Source organism: Dendropsophus ebraccatus, chromosome 4 (assembly GCF_027789765.1).
Source record: "Dendropsophus ebraccatus isolate aDenEbr1 chromosome 4, aDenEbr1.pat, whole genome shotgun sequence".
Classification (NCBI taxonomy): domain Eukaryota; kingdom Metazoa; phylum Chordata; class Amphibia; order Anura; family Hylidae; genus Dendropsophus; species Dendropsophus ebraccatus.
Window position 1 is genome coordinate 93,191,592 of NC_091457.1, and position 27,305 is coordinate 93,218,896.

Consider the following 27,305-nt stretch of genomic DNA (forward strand, 5'->3'; position numbering starts at 1 on the left):
AGATACAAAGAAGATTGTTGGCAGAAAACAACCACTGGGTCCATCTAGACAGCCCTTTTTATAATTTACTTTCTTATCATCTTAGGATTGAAATATGTTAATCGCAGGCAGGTTTACATGCCTGTGACGTTTAACCCAGGCCATGACGTACCCAGAACCCAGGAGGAGACGACAGCCAGTGGGGTCCGGGAGCTCTGTGATGCAGCGCAGTGCGGACTCAGGGAGCGGTAAGTATATTGGCTTTTTTATTTACACCCCAACCCCCTGCCCGTAGTGATTTTTTTTGCCCCACGCCGGACTTCTCCTTTAAGTCTTTCCTGATATGTTTTATGCCTGCCACCTTTCACCATTTTTGTACCTGTTCTATGAAATCAATATCTGCAGTGGCTGTAGTAAAGTCAATCCATCAAATTGTTGACTCTTTAGGTGATCCATTTTTTTAGAAGAGTTTCAATCATTTTTACAACTACAAACGTCAAGCTAACTGGCCTGTAGTTACAGGGCCCTTCTCTACCACCTTTCTTGTGGATGGGTAATAACATTGGCCATTCTCAAATCATCAGGAACATCTCCTGTTGGGTGGGATTGGTTATACAGATCTGTCAGGGGGCAGCAATCACAGGGGTAGAAGTTGCTGCCGTAACTCCTGACATTGGGGAAAGCTAGGGATGCGTGGAGAGGTAAGTAAAGAACTTTTTTATTTTCTATATACAGCAAGGGCTGCACGGACATCGCTAAATAAATAGATATATAGATAGCCCTTGCTGCACAATAGACAAGCCATGTAATCCAAATCCACTAAGAGGATTAAAATGCAGTTACAAAAAGTTAAGCTTTCAAATTGGGGGGGGGGGGGGGAACAACAACAGACAACTATTTGGTATTGTAGCATGTGGAAATGTCTGAGCTACTAAAATATTATCTTATTTATTCTGTATAGCCAACACTGCATAAACAAAAATACAATCAAATGCCAGAATTGTCTTTTTTGTCATCTTACACCCCCACAATAAATATGGTGGTAATAAGAAAAAAACCTAGGAGAATAGAAATCCCCTCCACCCACACTTTTTTTTTTTTTTTTTTTGTAGCTTCCCTTTTTTTGTAATTTCTGTCCAAAGAATAAGGGTAACGTGCCAGAGTGAAAGAGGGGCAGGATGAAGAAGGGACTATCATATGAAAGGATGAGCTGTATTCACTTGTCCTACAATTAGCCTCTCCTATCCCAAATTGACTGATAACTGTTCACATGCACAATAAATAAAGGTGAGATAGACTACTGATGTCATGTCCTCCATCATTACTGGCTCAGTGACCGGGTCCCATTGTCCAGGACTGAGGTGTTGTTGCCTACTGGAACATACAGTCCAGATTCTACACAAAAGGAAAGCTTCTGGGCTTAAACTCTGCAAACAATTATTTCATAGAGAAAACAGGAAGTGGAAAGACAGGATTTTACGTCTGTCCTAGCAATGACATCAGAGGAGCGGCCCTTCATCCTACGTTATCCATAAAGTCTCAACAAGAAAAGCCTGTGAAATCCCAGGTTGGTCAACTATGAACAAGGAACACAATGCAAATGTAACATGGGACCCACCCCCTTCCTGCCAGCTTGCACTCGATAGTAGTGGAGTATTATACATAGAGCAAGCTGTGCTGGCAGCAATAAAACAATGTTACATTCCTTAGTCTATTGTCATAGACTACACCCGGGGTCAATGATCTGGGAATGGTTGCATCACACAGACGCTGATGAAAACTGGTCTCCAAATGTATTAAACTAACTGAATACACAATCATTGATATATCCATATGAAATAAGGGAAGGGAGTCGGGCAGGAGTGGTGCTCAACAGGAATAAAGCAAGAAACAATCCAACATATAGCAGAATTTATGCTGATGGCACTTACCCAAAAGCCTTTTCATTGCTTTCATTGGTGCTTCATTATCCAAAACACAGCAGAAAATACAACAAAACAGTCCTGCCCCCAGTACACCAAAACAACTTATTAGCCTAGAAATTGAACTCTTAACATCACGAAAATGCCACAGAGGATGAAGGTAAGAAACCCTGCATGCTATAGGGAGATATCAGCAGGTTAGATACTTCTAACCTGTTAATAGTTTCCCTTCAGGCTATGTTCCTAAACAGTAGTTTTGCTCAGTTTTTTGCAACCAAAACCAGGAGTGGATTGAAAACGCAGAAAGGCTCTGTTGACACACTGTTGAAATTTAGAGGATGGCGGTGAATTAATGAAAAATAATTGCTTTTATAGGAAAAAAAAAATTCCATTCTGAAATACGGGCTGTTGTTTGCCATTAAATGGCGGCCATCCACTAAATACCAACAGTGTGTGAACAAAGCCTTTATGTGTTTTCAATCCACTCCTGGTTTAGGTTGCAAAATACTGAACAAAACTACTGTGTGGGGACATAGACTAAATCTGTACTAATTCTAGTGTTTCTAAATAAGACCTTTGCTTAGAAATTTCTGCCTAAGGCTGGGACTACACAGTAATTTCTGGTCGCATAACCAGAGTTTAGGGGTTGTATGGAAGGTAGTGAGACACCGTGATTCCTCGTGTGCAATTTGGAACTGCCGGGTAGCCCCAGCCTTATGCTGAAATGAGGTCAAAATGAAGCAGGGAAAGTAGTCAGCGTTGAAGGAAACCTGAAGTGACATATTCTTAAAGAAAATCTGTGTTTTGGACAATGACCCTAAGAAAACAGCCAAGAGAACCACCAAAATACAAGAGGCACCACTCCATAAATGCAATAGCTACTGCATGTAAACAAGAACATAATACAACAAGAAAAGCACATGCAAAACAAGTCTAAATGCATGATACGCCAAACAAATAAAAACAGAAGAGCTAGAATTACTCTGCCCAGGTTGGAGCACAGGCACCCTAAGAACCACAACCCTATCCAATACACTTCGTGACAAGGATCTACAATAGAAAGGTACTCAATAAGAAACAATATCACACACAAAAATGATTGGGTGCCACCACATGTGCTGACTGGGGAATGCAAGGCCAAGACAACACAGTGGCTCAGGGAAACTTGAGAGGCTTAGTCAAAGCAACTAATAGAGAAAACTGAAAATGGCAATTCTCTGACAGCCCCATCCAATCTCAAAGGATCTGCAGAAAGAGAATGGCAGAACATCCCCAAATCGAGGTGTGCAAATCTTGCGCTATTATACCCAAGACGGCTGGAGGCTGCAATAACTGCCAAGGGTGCAAACTATACTGTATAAACGGTCTGAATACGTACATACAATATTTTAGTTTTCACTTTCACACCACGTGAAACACAAATATATTTTATGCTGTGGAAAAAGATACAAACTTTGTTGAACAGATGCTGCTCTATGCCACACAGCAGGATCTGTTTCCCATGGAACCAATGGATGACCATGTGTTTTGTATACAGAAGAAAAAAAGTAGTAATGAAACGAAAAAACTAAAGTGTAACTATATAACTATAACGCAGCATAAACTGTGTCTTTACATTTACAATATAGGGTATTAGGTTTATATTCATAGGGAGAGAGTAAATGTGAGGTACAGACATGTGAATACTTTCTGAATGGATTGTATTCTAATGGGGTTCTCTGGAGACTAAAAATATATTTTTAATACTTTGCCTTAATAAAGTTATATTTCTTTAAATTTTAAAACAAATGTACAGTTTATTTACATATAGACTTCTGTTGACTGGCAGTAGTAAGAGACAACATGGCCCCCTCTGCTACCACAAACGTTTGTGTCGGGAATTGCAGGGGGGCCACCTCTGATACAGTGTAGACTCCTGTTCCCCCAGTGTACTGTATATTCTTATATACAAAGTATTGGGGAAGGGGTGGGGGCTTGGGGAGGCTGCCCAACATGATCACTGCACGGCAGCCTCTGTACAGGGAGCAGTGACTGTTCTCACCACTCGCTCTGTTCGTGATTCCAGCAGTGAGTAGTGATCACAGTCATTGCTAGCTGTTCAGAGCCTGCTGGACACTGAATATACAGTAGACAGAGGAAGGGAATGGGACCCTGCTCTGTATAGCGCTGTGTGGCAGTGCTTGAGCAGAGCAGAGGATCGGGAACTGCAAGGCTTAAGGCCCTATTCCACGGGTCGTTTAGAGGAGCAATATCGTTCGTATTCGGCCGATAACGGCCGCTACGAACGATATTCGTCCCGTGGAATAGAGTGCAATGATCAGCCGACATCGTTCATGTCGGCTGATCGTTGCAGTCGCTTGTTTTTCAACATGTTGAAAAACAAGCGACTGATATAGCAGCGATCTGCTGCCGTTGCTCCGTTGAATAGGACCGTCGGCAGCAGATGCTGCTATATCCTATGGGCTGCCCGGACGATCAGCGATCCCCCGGGCAGCCCCCCCAGCAGCTCCCCGCCGCCCCCTCCCGCTCGCTGCAGCCGCGTTGAAAAGCCGCGGCAGCGAGCAGGGAACGAGGAGCAAACGAGCGCTAATAGCGCTCGTTTGCTCCTACAAACGACTCGTGGAATAGGGGCATTAGATAGCCCTGTGGTTCCTGACACAAACTGTGGCAGCTGGGGGGGGGGTTGGGGGTGTAGTGTTGCCCCTTGCTGCTGCCAGTCAACAGAGCTATATATGAACATACAAAGCTATACATTTTTCAAAATAAATTTATATTGAAAAGTAATAAAACTTTATTAAAGCAATGTATTAAAATTTTATATTTTTAGTCTCAGGAGTACCTCTTTAATATATACTACAAACCAGACCATCACTTACAGCCGCTAGTAACTCTGAACTTAGTAGGACTGTAAGAAACAATAAGTGTCATTTATTTGTATTGCCCAATAATCACAACAAAAAAAGAAAGAACAGAAAATACGGTTACATTGTCTTGTGTGGGATTGTGCTTTGATTATGCAATTTGGGCATGCTGGTAAAAATGACTCACACCCCGGCCTAGCAGAAGAAAAAATAAACAACACATACCTGTACACTGCAAAGTATAATGATATAGCAAAGAGTGTTAGATAGAATCAGTGACAGCTCACTGCTCTGTATGATCCCAGCTGTGTGTGCCTGGGGGAGATGGCTGGCACAGAAATGCAACAGAGAAAATGGGTGTAGCATACAGTAGCTGTGTGAAGATGTCCAAAGTAGGCGATACCAGAGCTGGAACCTAAGTGGCAAGGCTCACAGTGTCCAAACTTCAAATAGTATAAAACATCTAATAATCTGCCATTTCTGTGGTTTTCTGAAATAGTGGAATTATACAGTTTATGGCTGGGTTCACACTACGTATATTTCAGTCAGTATTGTGGTCCTCATATTGCAACCAAAACCAGGAGTGGATTAAAAACACAGAAAGGATCTGTTCACACAATGTTGAAATTGAGTGGATGGCCGTCATTTAATGGCAAATATTTGCTGTTATTTTCAAACATCGGCTGTTATATTGAAATAATGGCAGTTATTTACTGTTATATGGAGGCCATCCACTCAATTTCAACATTGTGTGAACAGATCCTTTCTGTGTTTTTAATCCACTCCTGGTTTTGGTTGCAAGATGAGGACCACAATACTGACTGAAATATACGTAGTGTGAACCCAGCCTAAAAAAAAACCCCTGAATCCTTAATTTTTTTTGCTTGAATTTTATAAGAATCTGTCTGTTTGTGTAAACTGTGCCTGAGGGTATTGAAGCTTAATTAGAACAGTTAGGTGGATTTTTATTGCATTGTGAGTAGTAACCATCAGCCACTCACTAAGTGTATGTGTTTTTTGAATATTGTGGTGTTTCCTTATACAAGTGCTCAAGTTTTCCTCATACAAGTTGTGTGTCGCTCCTAATTGTGGATTTGATTCTTACATAGAGTTCTGGAAAACTCCTGGACTTTTCCTCCCTCTTATGAAAGTCCTGAGAGGGATGTCACTTGTCATGTACTGCACATGTAGCACATACAGCTGGAGAAGCGGTGATGTTCATATCGCTGTTTGCTTTTCACAATCTTGTCCTGGGCACCCTTGAGGCCAAACAGCGCACTTCATAAGTGACACGGAAAACAAAGCTCCATTACACACAGACAAGTCTAAATTTAGAAGCCACATGAGTCATTTTTAGCTGCGTCTATTAATAGCCACTCCGCTGAATTGCTGGTGTGAACTGCGGGAAAGGAATGCAGAGCGAGGAAGTTTGGGAACCGCTACCAAGGAAAATTATTCCTTATGATCAATAATTATATGTGTAGAGAAGTATGTTCAATAAGCACCGCCAACTGGCTGACACCATGCAAAACAGCTTTCCGTCAATGGGTGAGGGGTAAGGGAAATTCATACATCAATGGGTAGGAGATTTCTATTTTAAGGTAGGAGAGACCTGTACATTAATAAACAAGGGCTATACATACACTATGGCAGAGATTTTAAAAAATCATTACGGGAAGGGGGTGGGGCGAAAATAAAGTAGTTATAGTCACCTGTCCCGATGGCCGTGCAGAGAAGACAAGAGGACAGCTACTCAGTGACATAATGCTGGTAAAATTGCACTGGACTGAACAGACTGGTATTGTAGGATAGGAGACTGACTGTGCTGTACTACCGATGGCACATGACGAGAGAGAGGGTTACTGATGCACTCTTTGCAAGGTGTTATGTGAGCACATATAGAAGCATCACAGAAAGAATGGGGTTACAATGAGCACTGATATGCTACTGCTGAGATGAAGGGGAGGCCTTGATTTATTAGCTTTAAGAGAAAGTGAGGATCTTCTGGAAGAAAGAGACACACTCGCAGGTACACAGCCCTGCAACACCCCATCCAATTTCCTGTGTTCTGGTCTGTTGCTAGAGTTGGACTAAGCCCACAGATTGCAGAGAAGTGAAACATTTAGCGGTCAGGAGTTTAGAGCTGTTTTTCTGAGGTAGGGAGTGGTCTTTTGTAAATGAAGAAACTTACATTAAGATCACATAGGCTCTTAAATCGGAAAAGTGGTTTGAAATGACAGAGACCATGTTAAAGTAAAGTGGAATTTGGGTGGGATGTATTTTCTTTTCAATCAACTGGTGTCAGAAAACTATATAGATCTGTAATTTACTTTTGAAAATCTCAAGTCTTCCAGTACTTAGCTGCTGCTGTATGCCCTGCAGGAAGTGGTGTATTCTTCCCAGTCTGGCACAGTAGTCTCTGATGCCACCTGTCAAGAACAGTAGCAAACCCCCATGGAAAACCTCTCCTGCTCTGGACACTTCCACACTCCACTGCTTATTAAATGGACTAGTATATAAATTAGATTATTAGATTTTACCATATCGTCTTCTTTATGTACAAATTTCCAGAACACATTTTTGAAGTGATAAAATCATTAATATAGTTTTGGAATGTGATATACATTAGAAAACCCTTGAAGTTGCAGAATTTTGTAAACTGTATCTGTAAGTTAACTCAATATGGCATTTAGGGAATATAGCAAGGCAATGGTGAAGAACATCTGCACTGAATCTGCCACAAATGCACAGGCTCAATTGCCACAGCATGTACACAAGATTTGCCTTTAAATTAGAAAACTAAATTAGGTTGGAGAAAAACTCCCTGGAAAAACCAAATGTCATCTCCAAAGACTTTTCAGATTACAACAGTATGCTAAGAAGAAGCAAGAGTGAATGTCCCTTACGTCCTACATAGGGAACATTTAAACACCACGTATCTTTCATATTCACACTTGGTATCCTTTGGTCGGTCTAAGTAAGCGTTGAAGCCTGACAGCCACTGTATCTGAACAGGAGACTGGGTTATTAGTTAGAATTATTTCCTAAAGTATTGACCTTGCATATATAGCTTTCTGTGACCTGTGAAAGGGAGGGGGGTCTGTCTGAGAACCATTCGGAATCTTATCAAAAGACACAAAAGTGTTTAAAGGATCTCTCACCAAACTCATTAGTAGGAATATTCCTAAAGGACATAAGGGCATATCACTCCCTTTAAAAGATACAGTATGTTTTTATTAGTAAAGGTAAAAGGTTATAGTAACATTAGAGTCATGAGTTTCAATACTCAATCAGTTAACATTCTTCTGAAGTACTCATGGCTGGTGGATTGGAATCATGCCTCTTTGGGCGTGATCATAGTGAAAAAGCCAGCAGTGTCACAGAGAGGTTGTCCCGCATCTTTCCCTGAGCCCCAACGCCTTAACTCCTTAAAGACAGAGCCAATTTCGATTTTTTTTTCCGTTTCTGTTTTTTCCTCCTTGTGCTTAAAAGGCCATAGCACTTTTAGCATTTTTCCACCTAGAAAGCCACATGCGTCACTAATTGTACTTTGCAATGACAGGCTGAATTTCTTCATAAAGTACACTGCGAAACCAGAAAAAAAATAAATGAGTGGTGAAATAAAAAAAAAAAAAAGCATTTTGTTTATTTGGGGGGTATTTGTTTTTACGCCATTCGCCCTGGTGTAAAACTGACTTGTTATATATGTTCCTCAAGTCGTTACAATTAAAAGGATATATAACATGTATAACTTTTCTTGTATCTGATGGTCTGTAAAAAATTTAAACCATTGTTAACAAATATACGTTCCTTAAAATCGCTCTATTACCAGGCTTATAGCGCTTTTATCCTTTGGTCTATGGGGCTGTGTGAGGTGTCATTTTTTGCGCCAATTCTTCTGGATTTGATGCGACCAAAAATGCGCAATTTTGCACTTTGGGATTTTTTGGGCTTACGCTGTTTACCGTGCGAGATCGGGAATGTGATAAATTAATAATATGGGCGATTACGCACGCGGCAATAGCAAACATGTTTATTTATTTATTTATATTTATAACCTGGGAAAAGGGGGGTTGATTCAGACTTTTATTAGGGGAGGGGGCTTTTTATTGACAACAACACTATTTTTTTTTTTTTTTCCACTTATACTAGAAGCCCCCCTGGGGGACTTCTAGTATATACACTCTGATCTCTCATTGAGATCTTTACTGTATAGCTATACAGCAAAGATCAATGAGATCGGCACTTGTTTGCTTTCGTCTGCTGCAGCTGAAAACAAATGGGTGCCGAGCCGGGATCAGCGCCATCTTCGTGGAGACCGTAGCCGGCATCAGTCACTGAGATCGCTCTTCCGGGACAATGTCCCGGGGGGGGGGGGGCGATCTCCGCCACTAGACACCAAGGAACGGCTGCATCCGGTAACCAGATGCAGCTGTCAACTTTGACAGCTGCATCTGATTACCTTATTAGTGGGCACGATCGGAACGTGCCCGCTAATAGCGGCGGTCCTGTTCTACATGCGGCACCCGCAATCGCGGCGGTTCAGAGCGGGGTCGCCGCGCGGCCCCGTTCTGAACCCCCTTACCGTCAATTTACGCCCTTTGTCGTTAAGGGGTTAAAGGAGAAGTCCGGCAAAATTTGCCCCCCAAAAGTTATACAAATCACCAATATACACTTATTACGGGAAATGCACATAAAGTGCTTTTTTCCCTGCACTTACTACTGCATCAAGGCTTCACTTCCTGGATAAAATGGTGATGTCACGACCCGACTCCCAGAGCTGTGCGGGCTGTGGCTGGCGGAGAGGATGATGGCAGGGGGACACTGAGGGACACAGGGAACTGGAGGGACACTGAGCATCCCCCTGCCATCATCCTCTCCAGCAGCCACAGCCCACACAGCTCTGGGAGTCGGGTCGTGACATCACCATTTTATCCAGGAAGTAAAGCCTTGATGCAGTAGTAAGTGCAGGAAAAAGCACTTTATAAGCATTTCCCATAAGTGTATGTTGGTGATTTGTGTAACTTTTGGGGGGCAATACAATACCTCAACAAAAATTTTCGCCAGACTTCTCCTTTAAGCCTGGCTCACACTGTGTTTTTGCAGTCTGCTTAACGTACACGTTTTATGGAAAAAAAAATATGAAAAAATGGGTGCAGTTGTCTGCAATTTGTTTGGATCCATTTTTCCATTGACTTCTATAAAAAAAAAAAAAAAAAAAAAAAAAAAAACTGGCAGGAACTGTCCAGAGCAGTAGCAAATCCCCATAGAAAACCACTCCAGATTGGACAGACAACCACTTTCTGCAGGACATACAGCTGCTGATAAGTACTGGAAGACCTAAGATTTTTTTAATAGAAGTAAATTACTAATTTCTGGCACCAGTTGATTTGAAAGAAAAATGTTTGGCAGAACTACCCCTTTAATATGTTTGTTCCTTGCTGGCCACAAACTCAAAGAGGAAAAGTGTAGCCTAGCTTGGTTAGTCTACTAAATGCCAGCGTGCTAGGTTGACCCTGACAGGTAGCCTATTATCTTAAATTTGGTAGAGTAGGCAGACTGATTACAGAAAGTGAAGTAGAGATCCTTATCCTACAGAACAAGCCCATCTACGGGAAGCTTCACACGTACCGGATCCGCAGCGGATTTCATGCTGCGAGTTTGCAGTGAAATCCGCTGTGGATCCTGGTAGTCTGAAGTGAATGGGTCACATACCCACAGCAGAATTTTCATTCCGCTGCCAGTGCCGTGCACTGATTGCCTGATGGGGAGTGAGGGGAACCGGGAGCCTCACACACAGCCGTGAAGCCGAGCAGGTAATGTATGGCCAGGGGCTGCGGGGGGTTAAAGGGGCTGCGTCACATGCTGGCAGCGGAAGAAAAATTCCGCTGAGAGTATGCGATCCATTCACTTCACACTACCAGGTTCTGCATTGGATTTCGCTGCAAACTTGCAGTGTGAAATCCGCTGCGAATCCAGTATGTGTGAAGCTACCCTTAGGACTGGTGTGCATCACACAGCACTGGAACCCTCCATGAACAGAGCATAGAAGTATATAGTCTCTTCAGTCACATGGCAAATTTCTGTGAGCATTGTCATTAGTTTTGATTTAAAAAACATTTTTAAGCCTAAAGATTGCACTTGTATTAGCCCACGCCCCCCCCCCCCCCCATTATATATATAAAAAAAAGCACAGCTTCATGTTACATAACAAAAGAATTTCATGCACTAAGGAAACTGTACAGAATTTAATATGAGGAAAGTACCATTATTTTTCACACAGAAAAACTAAATAAACCCCTCCCCTATGTATGGAATGTAGCTAAATATTTGAGAAGGACTGTCTCTAACCACCCACAAAACATTACTCAGGGGCCAGTGTATGCTTGGAATTATGCATGAACAGAGATTGGCTATCAAACCAGAGGCTATGCTTAACCATTGCCTGGTCTCCCCTTAATATAAAGGAAATGCCTGCTCAGCCAATCACATGGCCACTGTGGTGACAGCGCAGCCAGTCATTATTTATGTTAGGTATGAACAGAAGCACTGCACTCCCAGGGGATTATATGCTCGTGAAATTTTTATTCAGAAGAAAAATTAGATATCACAATCCAACCAGATCAAGATATGCGAATTTAAGTAGAGAAGTAATGCTACGGGCGACGTTTCGGTCGTGCTTCCGACCTTCCTCAGGCCTATGTAGCCATACTGTAGGACGAATGTATAGTACGGGGGATCTGGTGGGGTACTATACATTCGTCCTACAGTATGGCTACATAGGCCTGAGGAAGGTCGGAAGCACGACCGAAACGTCGCCCGTAGCATTACTTCTCTACTTAAATTCACATATCTTGATCTGGTTGGATTGTGATATCTAATTTTTCTTCTGAATAAAAATTTCACGAGCATATAATCCCCTGGGAGTGCAGTGCTTCTGTTCATACGTACTATGGGATTGAGGAATCCTTCTGCACTAGCACCCAACAATACTATTTAGAGGGTGTGCGGACTGCTGCTGCTTCATAATTATTTATGTTAGGGACCAGAATGTAACTCAGCAGGGACAGGCACTGTCTGATGGTTGCTGGTAAGTTCAGTGAAACATCAGATTTGAACTATATAACTAAAGGGCTGAACACCAGGAGTACAATGGCTGCTTAATTAAATGCGGAAACTTCAAATGCAAAAGTAGATTTTAGGAAAGGTATGTCAAACCGGCCACTGTGAATACCAGGAAGTATGATGGAGGACAAAAGAGAAAAAAAAAAAAACGAGCCAGGCGGGTCATGATCTAGTCAAACAAAGAATGAAGAGCGCGTGCAGAGGGGAAAACACACACTTAGAGAATCAGGGTCACAAGAGGCAGGTTAACCGGAGGAAAGTACAACACACAGCCGATGCCCAACACGGGAAAGTTTAGTGACAGGTCCTGTAGTCTAATTACAATGAACTTTCCGAAGTGAAAGGGAAGTAAAAGACGAAGCCAGGAGCAATTCATCCACCTGTACACAGGGAGGCGGTTCATTCAGTGTCTGTCAATGACTAAAAGCTAATATTCACCTTTCAAGAACTAATCTGCACAATCGTCAAGACACATTGTAGATACTTATCCTGTACTAATCCTGGGTCACAGCCTGTATTTTACGCTACACTTGCATTTAGAGTCCTTGAAGATTCAGAGCGGAAATCCCTAGCATTGACTGCTGCTTCAGTGTCTGATTATATGTATTGTGGGAAGTGACATATTCACACCTATTACTATGCATTAATCTGAAGTGGGAGGAAATAGAAAAAAATTTAAAATAAAATAACTGCCCCCCCCCCCCCCCCCCCCGAATACCCGAGCTGAGGTGAAAAGAAAATTCACACATATTGCAGCGTATTTCACGCAGCATTTACTGCCTGAAAACTGGAGTGGATTTGCTCTAAATGGGGTTCCCACTCCTGTATCTATGCGGGCCCATTGCCAAACAGCCAGCTTAGGTTGGGTAGGAAGGAGTTAAATGGTGATGCTGTGTTAGAGCCTACAGCCACTGCATGTGGTTGCACACTGGAGGTGGGACCTGGACTTGCAAGTCCAAGTCGCCTTTGAGAAATCACAGAGTGCTGATAGACTGTGTTACCACACCTCATTTTAAGGGTAGCTTCACACGTACCGACTCACAGCGTTAATAACGCTGCGAGTCGGCTAGGTCCTGGTAGATCACTTTCACTACATACACACAGCGGTCTGAACGACCGCTGCGTGTATGTAATTCTGCCGGCCGCTTAACCCCTTCTGTTGCCGCCCGGCTCCCGCTCTGTATACATTACCTGTCCTCGAGCCCGGCAGGTCCTGGCAGTTCCCATACACTACATACTTGCTGCGGTCTAAATGACCGCAGCGAGTATGTAATTCTGCCGCCCTTAACCCCTTCTGCTCCCGCCCGGCTCCCCCGCTGTAAGCAGCATACATTACCTGTCCTTGCTGCACGGGTCCGGCGTCCTGCTCTCCCACCCGGCCAATCAGTGGCTGTGGCAGGGCAACACACTGATTGGCCGGGCGGGAGAGCAGTACGCCGGGATCCCGTGCAGCGAGGACAGGTAATGTATACAGTGTGGGAGCGGGAGCCGGGCGGCAACAGAAGGGGTTAAGAGGCCGGCAGAATTACATACACGCATCGGTCGTTCAGACCGCTGAGTGTATGTAGTGAAAGTGATCTGCCAGGACCTAGCCGACTCGCAGCGTTATTAACGCTGCGAGTCGGTATGTGTGAAGCTACCCTAAACATAAGTGATCAGTGATCATGTGATAGTCAGTAAATGATGAACTGCAGCTGAAGACTCAGATAGTAGCAGGGAGAAGTGAGTGCTAGTTCCCCATTGAGGAGCAAAACACCTGTTATTCTGACCTTGTTCCCACTGACAGATTTTAAGTATCAGCAGATCTGTGAATACAGCTCTGGGTGTCAATAAAATATAAGATATGCTAATGCTGCGTTTACACAGAGCGATAATGCGCCCAATCGGTCTAACTATTTTGAAGCAACGATTTGGTTTTTATAACGATCAGCGTTTAGACTAATAAATCGTTAGAAAAATCGTAAGAAAATTCGTAAGAAAAATCGTTAATGCAATCGTTTTTAAGATCGCTTAAGCCCATGTTTTACATAGGGTGAATCTTTGAAAGACTGTTTACACGAAACGATCTGCAAATTTTTAGCGAACGATGAACGACGATTTGAGAACATGTTGAAAGATCAAAATGAACGATTTTTGGCTCATTACTTGATTGACTATCGCTCAAATGCGATCGTTATTGCGAAAATTCGAACGGTAATCGTTCCGTGTAAACACAGCATAAGATACACTAATACGCTGTGGCCAATGATTGGCTCATCTTGCAGTTCCTGCAAGGACAACATGTCAAGGGAATAAAAAAACAGTGGTAAGTAACTGCGAACAGGAACACCAGAACAGGTTGGTAAGATTGGGAATAGAATACCCCTTCAAAAACAGAACATTCACACAAATCAAATGGATGAACAAGGATTCAATGTATGTGACAGTACCGAAAGAAATCAATTGAATATGATTGGACTAACATGGAAAACACCTAAACAGACAGAAACAAGAATACAGTGGGGGGAAAAGAGAAGTATACATAAAGTGTGGAGGAATGGATTAATGTAATATTTAGTGAGTAGTAACTAACCCGTATTGGCCAAGAAGATGATGCTGGAACTTTTGTTTGATAAGGATGAGGCTTGAAGAAAACAATCATATTTCCCCACTCATTTATGATATGGGGTTAAATGGTTAAACGTCTGGTCTGCTTCCAAACCTTCCACTTCCTCCCTCTGTACACCCATCATCATGTACGGGCAAAGCCACATCCATGCCTGATGTCCAATAGCCATTTTATTAACGAAATCTCTGCTTTCTTGATCACCATATATACAGTATATCACAGTCAATGGCCACTAACCTTGGCAGAAGCGGAGATTTTGTCCTTGTTTTTTCCTTCTCCTTCTCCTTGTCTTTATCTTTCTGCCGTTCCTTCTCATCCCTTTTGTTTCGATCTCTCTCCCACTCATCTTTCCTTTTTTGTCGGTCCTTGTCTCGTTCCCGTTCTCTGTCACGTTCTCTTTCCCGTTGACGACGCTCTCTGTCTCTATCCCGCTCCCTATCTCGGTCTCTGTCTCGCTGTCTGTCTCTGTCCCTTTCACGATCGCGCTCCCGTTCTCTGTCCTACAGTAAGACAGGAGATCTCATTAGAGACAAAATATGATGGAAACATGTCTGGAGTACATATCTACATCTCTATTTTACTGATCAGCACAGAAATCAAGTCACTGGTGTCTTTTTGACGCAGTTCAATATAATCACTCATTAATGGCTGCATTTACATTTTTGCAGGCTTTAAAGTGTCACTGTTGTTATAACTTTCAATATCCTCAACAACAGTAGATGTGATATAAAGCAAGTTTGTAATTTACATTCTTTTTTTTTTCCGGTTATCATGGAGAACACTGCTTTTTCTGTTTTCTGACACTTTTCTGACTGTATCCAGCGCTACAAAAACATGGCCACTTTCCCCCTACTGTTGTCTCCAGTTTGGGTGGGGTTTTGAAACTCAGTTCCATTAAATTAAATGGAGCTTAATTGCAAACCACACCTGAACTGGAGACAACAGTAGGGGAAAAAGTGGCCATGTTTTTGTAGCGCTGGATAACCCCTTTAAAAAAACAGGAAACCCTCAGAAAACAGGAAGTCCTGTGTATCCCAGGCCATCTGAGCGCTCACAGAGAGAAGGCAGTCATGTGATTGATGGACACCTTGAGCCGCGACTCTCTGTACTGGCCGGAATTCCTGTGCTTAGTCTGTTCTTTTAATAAGCAAAAGTCAGAAAATCTGCCTTCTGGAGACTGGACCTGGATTTCTGGTAAGTTCAGCTTTGTTTTACAGCATGATAACAACAAAATAATGAATATATATTGCAAACTTGCTTTATATCACGTCTATTGTTGATTTAGAGTTTGAAAGTTATAACGACAGTGACACTTTATGGCTGGGTTCACACTACGTATATTTCAGTCCTCATATTGCAACCAAAACAGGAGTGGATTAAAGACACAGAAAGGATCTGTTCACACAATGTTGAAATTGAGTGGATGGCCGCCATATAACAGTAAATAACTGCCATTATTTCAATATCACAGCCGTTTTAAAATAACAGTAAATATTTGCCATTAAATGGCGGCCATCTACTCAATTTCAACATTGTGTGAACAGATCCTTTCTGTGTTTTTAATCCACTCCTGGTTTTGGTTGCAATATGAGGACCACAATACTGACTGAAATATACGTAGTGTGAACCCAGACTAAATGTAAGAGTCTCAAAGCATTACCTACATATTCAGGGTCTTGTGAAGTGTGGTCTTTATTATTAATTATATTGTACAGTGCATGGTGTAAACTGTCTATAATGTCATCATTGCAGCTCAACTAAGTTGCCAACTAGCTGCTCTTTACATTATTCAGCAGAAAAGCGAGTACAGCTCTAAAGCATAATACATGATGTTATTCATGATCAGTACAAGAAAAGTAATGTAAATTATGTACAACAGCATAACCAGGAATGCGTCCCTGGAGTATAATGCAGACTGTAACTCAAGGTCAGCACAGGATATATAATGTATGTACAAATTGACTGCACCAGCAAAAAATATTGAGTGCAGCTCGGGGGTATAATGCAGACCAGAAGTATTTGAGCAGTGAGATGATACTCAAACTTTAGCCTCTGTACACCATCACAGTGGATAATTTATCAATGTGACTGAAGTGTAAACTTTCAGCTTTTAGGGCCCATACACACTACAGAATAAGCAACAAAATTCTGTGCGGAACCCCCCTGCATGGACTTGGTGCAGAATCCTGTCTTCCATCTTTTTGAATGGGAGGGCTTGCACGCCCCCGCTCAAAGAATTGTATACTACAGATCCTCTGTTTTACTGCATCAAAAGTATTCAGGAAAACCAACATAACTATAAATAAGGATTTTTTTTAGTACAAAGAACAAAAACTTCAAATAACTTATTGATGTCTTTAATTTAAATCCACAGTGTTTGTGTAAACAGGCCAAGTTATGAATGCTGTGTCAATGTCCAAATAATTCTGGTCCCAACTGTATATGTTAAAGTGATCAACAGAACAGTGAGAGCAGCAATGTAGTATAGTATAGGATGTAATATAAAAATGTAATGTCTAATACAAAGTTGCTTTTTTTGTCTTACATATATTTCACTGGACATAAGCTAAGAGAACAGAGAAAATGGATTTGTTACATACTCTGTAGCGATATGGCTCTGTCTCTGTGTACTGTACACGAAAGTTTTCATACTGTCCTCCACGCCAGTACCTCTCCATATCGAGGTCATGATAGGGATCTGCAAAGGGATCAGGCCTGAGGAAAATTAACAGAAGCGTTAGATCAAGTCAAATAATGTTTTGCAAGTGTTTATTTAGACTGTCACTAGTCTGCAAGACACCATACACTAGCAGCTTTGCAGAAGTAAGTGCCACACCAACTTCTAAATGGAAAGCCACAATTAAGGTTTTTACACACAACCAGTGATGCCGGGGAATATTTAACAAAATTACAATAAGCGTAAATCATGGCAAGAAATTTCAGAAAGAAAGGATCAGCAGACGAGCGAGCATTTGCTTGTTCTTCATCAGCTGATCACTGGTCCTATAACGAGGGGCAACATCTGCCTATTTCACAGATAATTATTCTGTGTAATAAAGCCTTTATGATATGTTCATTATTGTTTTTAATTGCAATTAATGAAAACAAAGCCTGGAATGAATTTGAAAAGAGGAGAAATCTAATTTTTTTCTTTATGACCTGTCCTCCCATTTATAATCTGTTCCTGGCTTTGGCTTCATTAATTGCAATTAAGAAACAGACTGTGTGAACACACCCTCAGGCTGCGTTCACACTACGTATATTTCAGTCAGTATATGTATATTTCATGCAGTATATTTCAGTCAGTATTGCAACCAAAACCAGGAGTGGATTAAAAACACAGAAAGGCTATGTTCACACAATGCTGAAATTGAGTGGATGGCCGCCATTTAATGGCAAATATTTGCTGTTATTTTAAAACAACGGCTGTTATATTGAAATAATGGCAGTTATTTACTGTTATATGGCGGCCATCCACTCAATTTCACCATTGTGTGAACAGATCCTTTCTGTGCTTTTAATCCACTCCTGGTTTTGGTTGCAATATGAAGACCACAATACTGACTGAAATATACGTAATGTGAACGCAGCCTTAAAGGGAATACGCCAGCCCTCAGACCCGACCCAAGTCGCTGACGACGTTATATAGGTCACAACACCCTATTCAACATGGTGAGTGTATCTTATCCATTCATGTAGCAAAAAACATGCAATCTTAATGTGCCCAAGTGTCAAAGAGGAGTTGCAGCTCCCCGGCCATGCCGCGCTCTGTCACGCCTCCTCCTTGGTTCCTATTCCCTCTTCTATTTAAATAACTTTATATTTGCCTCCAGTTCCCACGCCATTGATGACGTCCTGTATCCTAAATTCCGATTCCGATACGGCACTTGAATGTGTTTAGGATGCAGGATGTGTGAGTCATCAGTGGCGTGGGAACTGGAGGCCAATATGAAATAGTTATTCAAAAGGAGCAGTGAGGAGAAACCTAAGAGAGAGAGAGAAAGAGTATGGCACGGCCCGAGAGCCACAACTCCTCTTTGACACTTGGTCACACTGAGATTGCACATTTTCGCCTACATGGACAAATAAGCTACAGGTACCATTTTCATTAGGGTGCTGTGACCTACATAACACTGTCAGCAAGTCGGGTTTTGTCTGAGGGCTGATTCCCTCAAACTCCAAACACTGCCTCAACAGGCTCCATCAAATTGTATGTATGGCAATATCCTTCCCTAGAAGCAATACTTCTGCACCATACATATAGCCTCCAAAGAAACATGTAAATTTTTTTTTCTGTTGAGTTGGTAAGAAATTATTGAATAAATTCTGTATTCTGCAATATGAACTCAAAGGTATGAAGAGGAACAGTATAGGACTCATGCTGTAGGAAAGAAACCCTGTTATTGCTCCATATAAAACAGAACTGTAATACGGTCATGTGTTTTTTTCCCCTCCATATTCAGTCGGAGGAAAGTTTGTGAATTTATTGACTAAGACTAAAATAAACCAATAAAAATACAAATATAGCTTATTCACAAAAAGGTTTATAGGTCTTCTAAATGCTCTCAAAAACGAGATAAACTAAACAAAACTTTGCACGTTTCACAACTGTGATATAGAGTTATAAAAGAGGGTAAAGCTCAGCACGTGGAGTTGTACACAACAATGGAACTTTACCCAGTATGCTCTTGTAGCATTCAGTAGTGAATGAGCGTGGCTAGCTTTGTGTACTTTCCAACAAACTCAACAAAAGAGGTGATGAACTCTAGTGACTAAGCTAGAAAGATTCATGGCACTTAGAGAACAGCAGGGTTGTGTATGTGTGTGTGGTTGCAAACAGCAATGGCAACAGCAATAGCTTCCATCTATTTGTCTGTCTCATATCCTTATACCTGTACGGATATGGGAATATAAAGTAATATGGCTGATCTTTCACATGGTGAATGCTGCCTCCATGCAAACCATCCACGCTGACAGTAACTACACTCCAGACCAGTTATTGCACATCTGAGCAGTACTGACTGTAAACCTGGTAAGCTAGAGGATCACAGCACAGAATATTCTGATGCAGCCGATTTACACTAAAGATATGGGTAAAACTTCCGCAATATCTGCACCTAACATAAGTAACAGAAGAAATCTGCCTTAAGCTTTTGTCAGTGAATGTGGACCCAGGCTTTAAAAGAAGCCTGACACCAGACAAGCTGCGTCACATAAGGCCTTACGCAGATATTCAAGCCCTAAGATTTAGCACTTATGGGGCTCTGTAACCTCTGCATGCCTCCACTTTTACACAGCATGCTCTGGTGGATAACAGAAGGAAGAATATCCAGATAATATGGAGCTGTATGAAGAGGTACCACACAAAGGGACTACAAGCTCCATGCATATATCTATGAGCTGACCCAGCTACCACCCAATAGTTGCAACTGCAGAAATGAAGGGTTTATAAATAATGCTGTGTGGTGACAATAATCCAGTCACGTTTAGCTATATCATGCAGCTCTGGGTCGTGCCAGCAATGTCAAGAACAGAAGTTTTCCTTCTGGTTTCTAGGCTTCATCAAAACTCCATGTAAATCTGCTCACTTTCAGGCTATAATTGATACGTCATCTCAAACTAGTAAGTGTAGAGTAAAAAACTGTTTACAATTAAAGAAACATGAGACAAGAGGTCTACATGACCCAGAAAACGGCAGCTATTACAACTTTAATAAGGGTGCCTATTCTTTACATTGCTGGCAGAATTTAGAAAACTAACAAACCTCTTTTTAATATTTTCCAAAGTACAGTATTGACTTTTCTTATGTTATGACTGAACAGTTTCATTTATAACACCAAGCTGAAAAATTCAGGTAGTGAAATACTGTGCTCACTATATAAATAGGGTTCTCTGTAGTGGGCCCTCTCCAGCAGCCAGAAGGATGACGAGACACCTCTCTGCTACTAAAGGAAATACCAAGGCAAGAGCCTGCTAAACTACACGGGGCTGGGATGCAAGGATATCTTCTACAGTCGCTTCATTTTAACCCTAATCAGTGCACCTTTATATTAGACATATCATAGCTGCCCTAGAATAAAGGGTTCTATCTGAAGACAGTTTTTTCTTTTAGTAAAAGTTTTAGTAGTCTATAAACCACTGTTTCAAGATAATGATTTCCAAGACTATCTCGCAGTGGTTCTGCTTTTACTAAAGCAGCTGTGTCAAAGTTACCTATGCAGCCAAAAAGTCACCAGAAGGAAAAATATCTTACCCATGGGTTACGGTTTCTCGAAATTCCACTTCTCTGCAAAAAACAAAGAGGACGGGTTTAATAATAATGACTAATACAATACACACATACATGTCAAGAACAAGACAACCCTCGGGATGGACTCACATATGCTATTGTTATTTTTTTTATTAAAGCCAAAAGAGAATAGGTGGTGATGGAAAACGTATACAGGAAAGGGTCATCAGTCACAGGAGTCAGATCACAGCAAATTTGAATGCAGAAAATTTGCAGCCGTTTATTGTATCTGTGTCATGAATAAGATTTTCAGCAATCTTTTTCACATGCAGAGACTAAAATCTCACACATTTATGGGTTCGTATTACAGATGCATGACTGCATTTCTGATGTCAGTTAAGGTCATCAGAAAGATGGTCAGGCCAAGACTCTGTCTATAATATGGACACAAAAATCACAGGTAATACGTTTGTGGGAAGCCAGCCTAGAATCCCTCTAAGAACACACATTACATTTTTCAGATTGGGTGTTGCCTGAAGCATCAAAGGCTTTATTAGTTGCATCAGGTAAATTGCTTGAGGTAAGGGTGTGTTTACACAGAGATTTATCTGACAGATTTCTGAAGCCAAAGCCAGGAACAGACTATAAACAGGGGACAGGTCGTAAAGGAAAGACTGAGATTTCTCCTCTTTTCAAATCCATTCCTGGCTTTGGCTTTAAGAATCTGTCAGATAAATCTGTCTGTGTAAACACACCATAAAACCCATCAATTACCTGGACTGGCTAGGGTTCTGGTGATTGATATTTGACGGCAGGTTAGAAATAAGTCAAAACTGTGGTCCAGAAAGTTAAGAGATCATTGCCTTGCACAAACAGAAAAAACAAACAAAAAAAAAAACCTGGTTGTCAGAAAACAGAAGACTGCAGAAGACATGCAGCAAGATTTGGTGGCAACAGGCATAGAGGTTTCCATTTGCTCAGTAAGGCTGGGTTCACACTGCATTTTTGCAATCTGTTCTTTTCATCCGTCTTTTGTACAAAAAAAAAAAAAAACAAACGGATGCATTTGAGTGCACCCATTTTTCCATTGACTTCCATTACAAAAATATAGATGAAAACAGATCATTTTTTTCAACAGACACAAAAATTAATTCAACTACATTTTTGTGTGCGATAAATAGCCCCCGCAGCGAGGGTGGGAAGGGCCATGTCACTTCCCGACTGGCAGCGATTGCTGTCCAGTCTATTGACTGAATCTGCAGCAAGGTTCCATTGTATTTGCTGTAGATTTTACTTTCCTCTTTGACATAAATTGAAACACCGCATATCATAAATCTACAATGCAGGTCAATTCCTGTCTGCAAAATTTCTGTTCTATGTAGATAAGAATTCAAAAATAACATCTGTTTAGCTGGTACTGTCATTTACTGTGGATTTCCACACAAAAATGGTGCAGTCTAGTGTCCATGTTTAATGTAGACTGTTGGGATTATGGGACACCAGATTAAATACAGGTTAGACAGCAAACCTTTTGCAGCGAATAAGCATGCAGAAATTGCTGTATTACAGTAAAAAATGGCTGCACATATCACATCCACATGCTATGGGGGGCAGGATGACATGTAATCCACATAAAAATTGATATGTGGTGTGGATTTTAATTCTGCAGAACATCAATAATTATTATTATACAATGGAGATTTATTAGGCTCGGTTTACATACAGTATATCAGGCAGTCCGGCTTCATCCTTTTTTGACAAATGATGCCAGAACTAACATACACACCCAGTTTCACGGACTTCTCTAGTGATCCGATAATTCCAGTCCCGTAAATAGTCATTCTCCTTATCAAACTCCCTTTCATCTTCTCCTATGGTGACTGTGAGACGTTTCTCTTCAAAGTCAGGTTCCTGCTCTTTTCTTATTGTGGCTTTTTTAAGCACCTGAATAAGAAATTAAAAAAATCAAAAGGCAAGCTAATAGTTATCCCTGCTACTCTAGGCAATGCTCAGGGAACATTGGTAGGTACCAGGATCTCTGCAACGCGGCCACAGATAATCTCCAAGCGTCTGAACTTTAATCTGCACAGCTGTTAAGTTTTACATTCTACCCTGGGAACATCCTAAAGCAAACTTAGCAATTCTTGAGAGTAAGGGCCATATTACACAAAACGATAATCGGATAATCGGCTGATCGTTGATATAGGTTTGGATCTATAATCGGGGGCCGCCCACGCATCGCTACGTGTAATAGTGGTTTGCGGCAGGTGGCTGACGATTTCCAAACTGTATACATTACCTATCCATGCTGCAGGGCTCCTCTTGCGCTCTGCTTCTCCCTGGGTCCCGCGCACTGCAGCTTCAGAGAGGTCTGTCTGAGCTGACAGCCAATCACTGGCTGGGACCACCGCTCTGAAGCTGCAGCATGGATAGGTAAGGTATAGAGTTTAAGCAAGGGCTGCAAGCACATCGGTAACGATGTCCATGCAGCCCTTGTTAAACAATTATCAGGCCGTGAAATAGGCCCAGTAAAACAAGCGCCGATCTAGCAGATGGGCGCTCGTTTACAGTTATTATCGGGCCTCCATAGGCCCGTGTAATAGGACCCTAAGAATGCGGGGAGAAAACTAGTGGTCGAGCTACACAGAGAAGAAAGCACTCTCCCTACCATTTACCATTACCAGAAACAGATATAACTGAAAACCTACTAAATATGTTATGAGCAGATACGAATATGACTGACAGAAAGGACATGGGTTTGCACAGCATACAGAAAACAGTACATCTGTAGTAAAAATGTTTGCACTAAGACAATAATACACATACTGCTATTTAGTGCCCCGATGGCCAAGGCTGCGATCATCAGCTCAGGAACTGGGCACCCTCCATTCACAGTCAGTATGTTCTGCAGACACCTGCTGCTATTAACTGACAATTATTTAACCATTTAAATGCTGTGACCAATAGAAATTGCAGCATTTCAATGTAAAAATGACATGGGCCGCACAAAAAGGTTGTACAATTGGCACCCCCACAACATGATTGTGTGGTGCAGATCAGTTATGTCTGCAGCCATAGATCTATGCTTACTCTCTTTACTTAAAGGAGTTATCCAGCAAAAATCTTTTTCTTTCAAATCAACTGGTTGCAGAAAGTTATATAGATTTGTAATTTACTTCTATTTAAAAATTTCCAGTCATCCAGTACTTATCAACTGCTGTATGTCCTGCAGGAAATGTTGTTTTCTTTTCAGTTTGACACAGAGCTCTCTGCTGTCATCTGTGACCCACACAGGAACTGTTCAGAGCAGGAAAGGTTTTCTATTGGGATTTGCTACTGCTCTGGACAGTTCCTGTCTCAGTCAGAGGTGGCAGCAGAGAGCACTGTTTCAGACTGAAAAGAAAGCAACATTTCCTGCAGGACATACAACAGCTGAAAACTACTGGAAGACTAAAGATTTTTAAATAGAAGTAAATTACAAATCTATATAACTTTCTGAAATCAAGTGATTTGAAAGAAAAAGATTTTCGCTGGACAACCCCTTTAACAGAGCTAAATGATGAATGCATTAGCAATCTAATGATTGTACATAAAAGTTCCATTGGGGAAAACAAAATAAAAATAAATCTTTTAGAAAATATATAAAAAAAAGATAATACTCCCATGATAAAAGTTGAAATATTTCCCCTTCTCATATTGAAAAAAGGTAAACATGAAAAAACATATTTGGTATTGTCACATGCTGAGTTGTCTAAACTACTAAAATCTTAAGTGACTGATCTTGCACAGTGAATGTGGTAAACAAACAAACAAAAAATTATACATTCAACTGATCAAAAAATTGCAATTCTGGCATTTAATATCTATATATACACTAAGTGGCAAAATTGAAATTTTTTGGTCACGATAAAAATGTAAAGAAGTCCAGCAAAATTTTTATTAAAGTATTGTATTGCCCCCCAAAAAAGATTTGGTGATTTGTATAACTTTTGGGGGGCAATACAATAATTTAATAAAAAAAAAATAAAAAAACAACTAAACATCATGAAGCAAAACCAAGCCCCTAATCAGCACTGTAGACATAAAATAGAAAGGATATAGGGGTCGGAATAGGGAGATTTAAAGCTACTTTATTTTTTGTGAAAGGTTCACGTCAGAATTTTTTTGCAGTATAATTTATGGTAAAATGGTGGGTGTCATTAAAAACTACAGTACGTACCACAAAAAAACAGACCATAACATAGCCCTGTACATGGAAAAAAGAAAGTTATGGTTCTTAAAAGGTGAAGTGGTAAAAAAACAAAAATGCTTAAAAAAAAAAAAACACACAGAGGTTAAGAACCAGATGAGGGAATTTGTTTGACATTTTTTCTTGAAGGAAAACGTTGTTAGATGACACTGCCTTAAGCAGACGTCGCAGCTCAACATATAACTTCTTACCTCTTTTGCATGTCGGAGTCCCCTTTCCCATGCACTCTCTGCTGGGGGATCCTGGATAAGAGGAAGTAGTTCTTCAGAAGCTGGAGCCCCCTACAGAAGAGAAGAGTAGTGATATAACAACATTACAGGAACACAGAACCATTGAAGGCTGCCTGCAGTGTAAAAAAAAAAAATCACTTGGTCCATCTAGTAATATATGACACCAGGCTGCTTTGTAGTATAGTACAGTCAATGGAAGATGGGCATATGTATATCGGAAAATTCTTGGCAATTGAGGTTCAATGTGGATAAATGTAAAATCATGCACATGGGTACAAATAACCCACGCGAATCATACGTCCTGGGTAGAGCCCTTTATTACTGCTGCTTTTTTTTGCATTACAGCAACAAGTGAACATAGCCTTACGAAAAGCAAGGTGGAGGTATTATTGTATTCACAGATCTGCAGTAAATGTCATAGTGAAACTATTGCAGTAGTATTCAACCTTTGCATCTGATATGAGCTGATATTTCAGCAGTAAGGAAGAGACTGGAGCAGCGTACAGCGTTCTGCTGAACGGGTCCCTGTCTGTCTGTCGGCTCAAATATTATCTGTGAATAATTGACAGTCTCATGTACCAACAGTGCAGTGAAGATGCTTTATGTAACCAGGAATAGTAATAAAAGTGAAGTCTACTAAGAGTCATAGCATACAAATGTAACTGCAGCTACAGGACCAGGAACAACTGTATGGACTACAGGTGGTAGCCCAAAGGCAACCATCTACATACTCCATGTTTCTGGACAATGTTTGGAGTTACATGGGAATGTGATGAAAATATTTACTGTAAATTATTGAATGGAACACCCCTTTAAGAGACATGGAGTTATAATTGACTACTCAGGAGACAAAACTTTACATAACTTACCCAGGGGTTCTGAGACAGGGGGGCCACTCCAGCAGAGGTACCATTTGGGGAAAATGGGTCGGGTTTAGTTATCAGTGAATAATTCCCCTTATCATTCATACCGGGATGGATAAACCGACAGCTCATACCCCACGTGCAGTTCCCTAAAAGACACCGATTGTTAGTTTCATGTAAAACATAAAACAGATACAATAAAATATACTTAAATGTATCGCCAACAGGGCTCAAGAGGCAGCAAATTATCAAAGACTATCAAGCAATAAGGGTAGAAAACTAAGACGTTCCATAGAATAGAATGGAAATTTTTATGGGCAATTCTCAAGAAGATGGGCTTTGGGAAAAAATGTATTCGTTGGTTGCAGTTATTATATACTGAACCCCGAGCCAGGGTGCTCATCAATTGTCAACTTTCATCAGTATTCCCGCTTACTAGAGGAACACACCTGGGTTGTCCCGTCACCCCTTCTCTTTGATATTGTGATGGAGCCATAGGCTTCCAGATTGCGGAGTTATGGAGATGTGTAAGGATTCAAATATGGTGATAAAGAGGAGAGAATATTTATGTTTGCTGATGATCAGGGCTGTGGAGTCGGTAAGCCGCAGCTCCGACTCTGACTCCTGAATTTTATCAGGACCGACTCAGACTCCCGATTCAGACTCCTGCTCCTTCATAAATGGCTGGTCATATACCTGGGGAATTATTATCACACTGGCTCAGCAGCTTCTCCCTAATGTCCTACATGATCCTGGGGCGACTTATGAAACATACAAAGGAAGCTTCTCCTGTGTGTGCAGTGGATGCAGCCAGTCTCCAGCCTCCATGTCCTGAACAACTCAGAACTAGACTAGATGGAGCAGGTGGTCTTTTCCTGCTGACAGTCTTCTATGTTTCTAACTAAATATTCACCATACTTAAAGAAAAACTGTTAACAATGCCAGATAACTGTGGGGGCACGCAATAGCACACACACACACAGCCTGCTGCAGCCATAGCATACACACAGCCTGCTGCAGCTATAGCACACACACACACACAACCTGCTGCAGCCATAGCACACACACACACACACACACACACACACACACACACACAGCCTGCTGCAGCCATAGCACACATACACACAGCCTGCTGCAACCATAGCACACATACACACAGCCTGCTGCAGCCATAGTGTGCACACACAGCTTGCTGCAGCCACAGCGCACACCACACACACACACACACAGCCTGCT

At 41.4% G+C, this 27,305-nt stretch overlaps 1 protein-coding gene across 1 annotated transcript in view; it reads right to left on the reverse strand.

Annotated features, from left to right (window-relative positions):
• ZC3H18 (zinc finger CCCH-type containing 18) overlaps nt 1-27,305 on the reverse strand; it is a 97,326-nt gene that overhangs the window by 38,172 nt on the left and 31,849 nt on the right. The window contains exons 4-9 of the mRNA XM_069966285.1: nt 26,073-26,215; nt 25,165-25,254; nt 22,511-22,668; nt 20,749-20,781; nt 17,096-17,210; nt 14,733-14,995 (exon numbers count right to left, since the gene is read on the reverse strand). Of these exons, the coding sequence (XP_069822386.1) occupies nt 14,733-14,995; nt 17,096-17,210; nt 20,749-20,781; nt 22,511-22,668; nt 25,165-25,254; nt 26,073-26,215 (802 nt within the window). The remainder of the gene's footprint in view (nt 1-14,732; nt 14,996-17,095; nt 17,211-20,748; nt 20,782-22,510; nt 22,669-25,164; nt 25,255-26,072; nt 26,216-27,305) is intronic.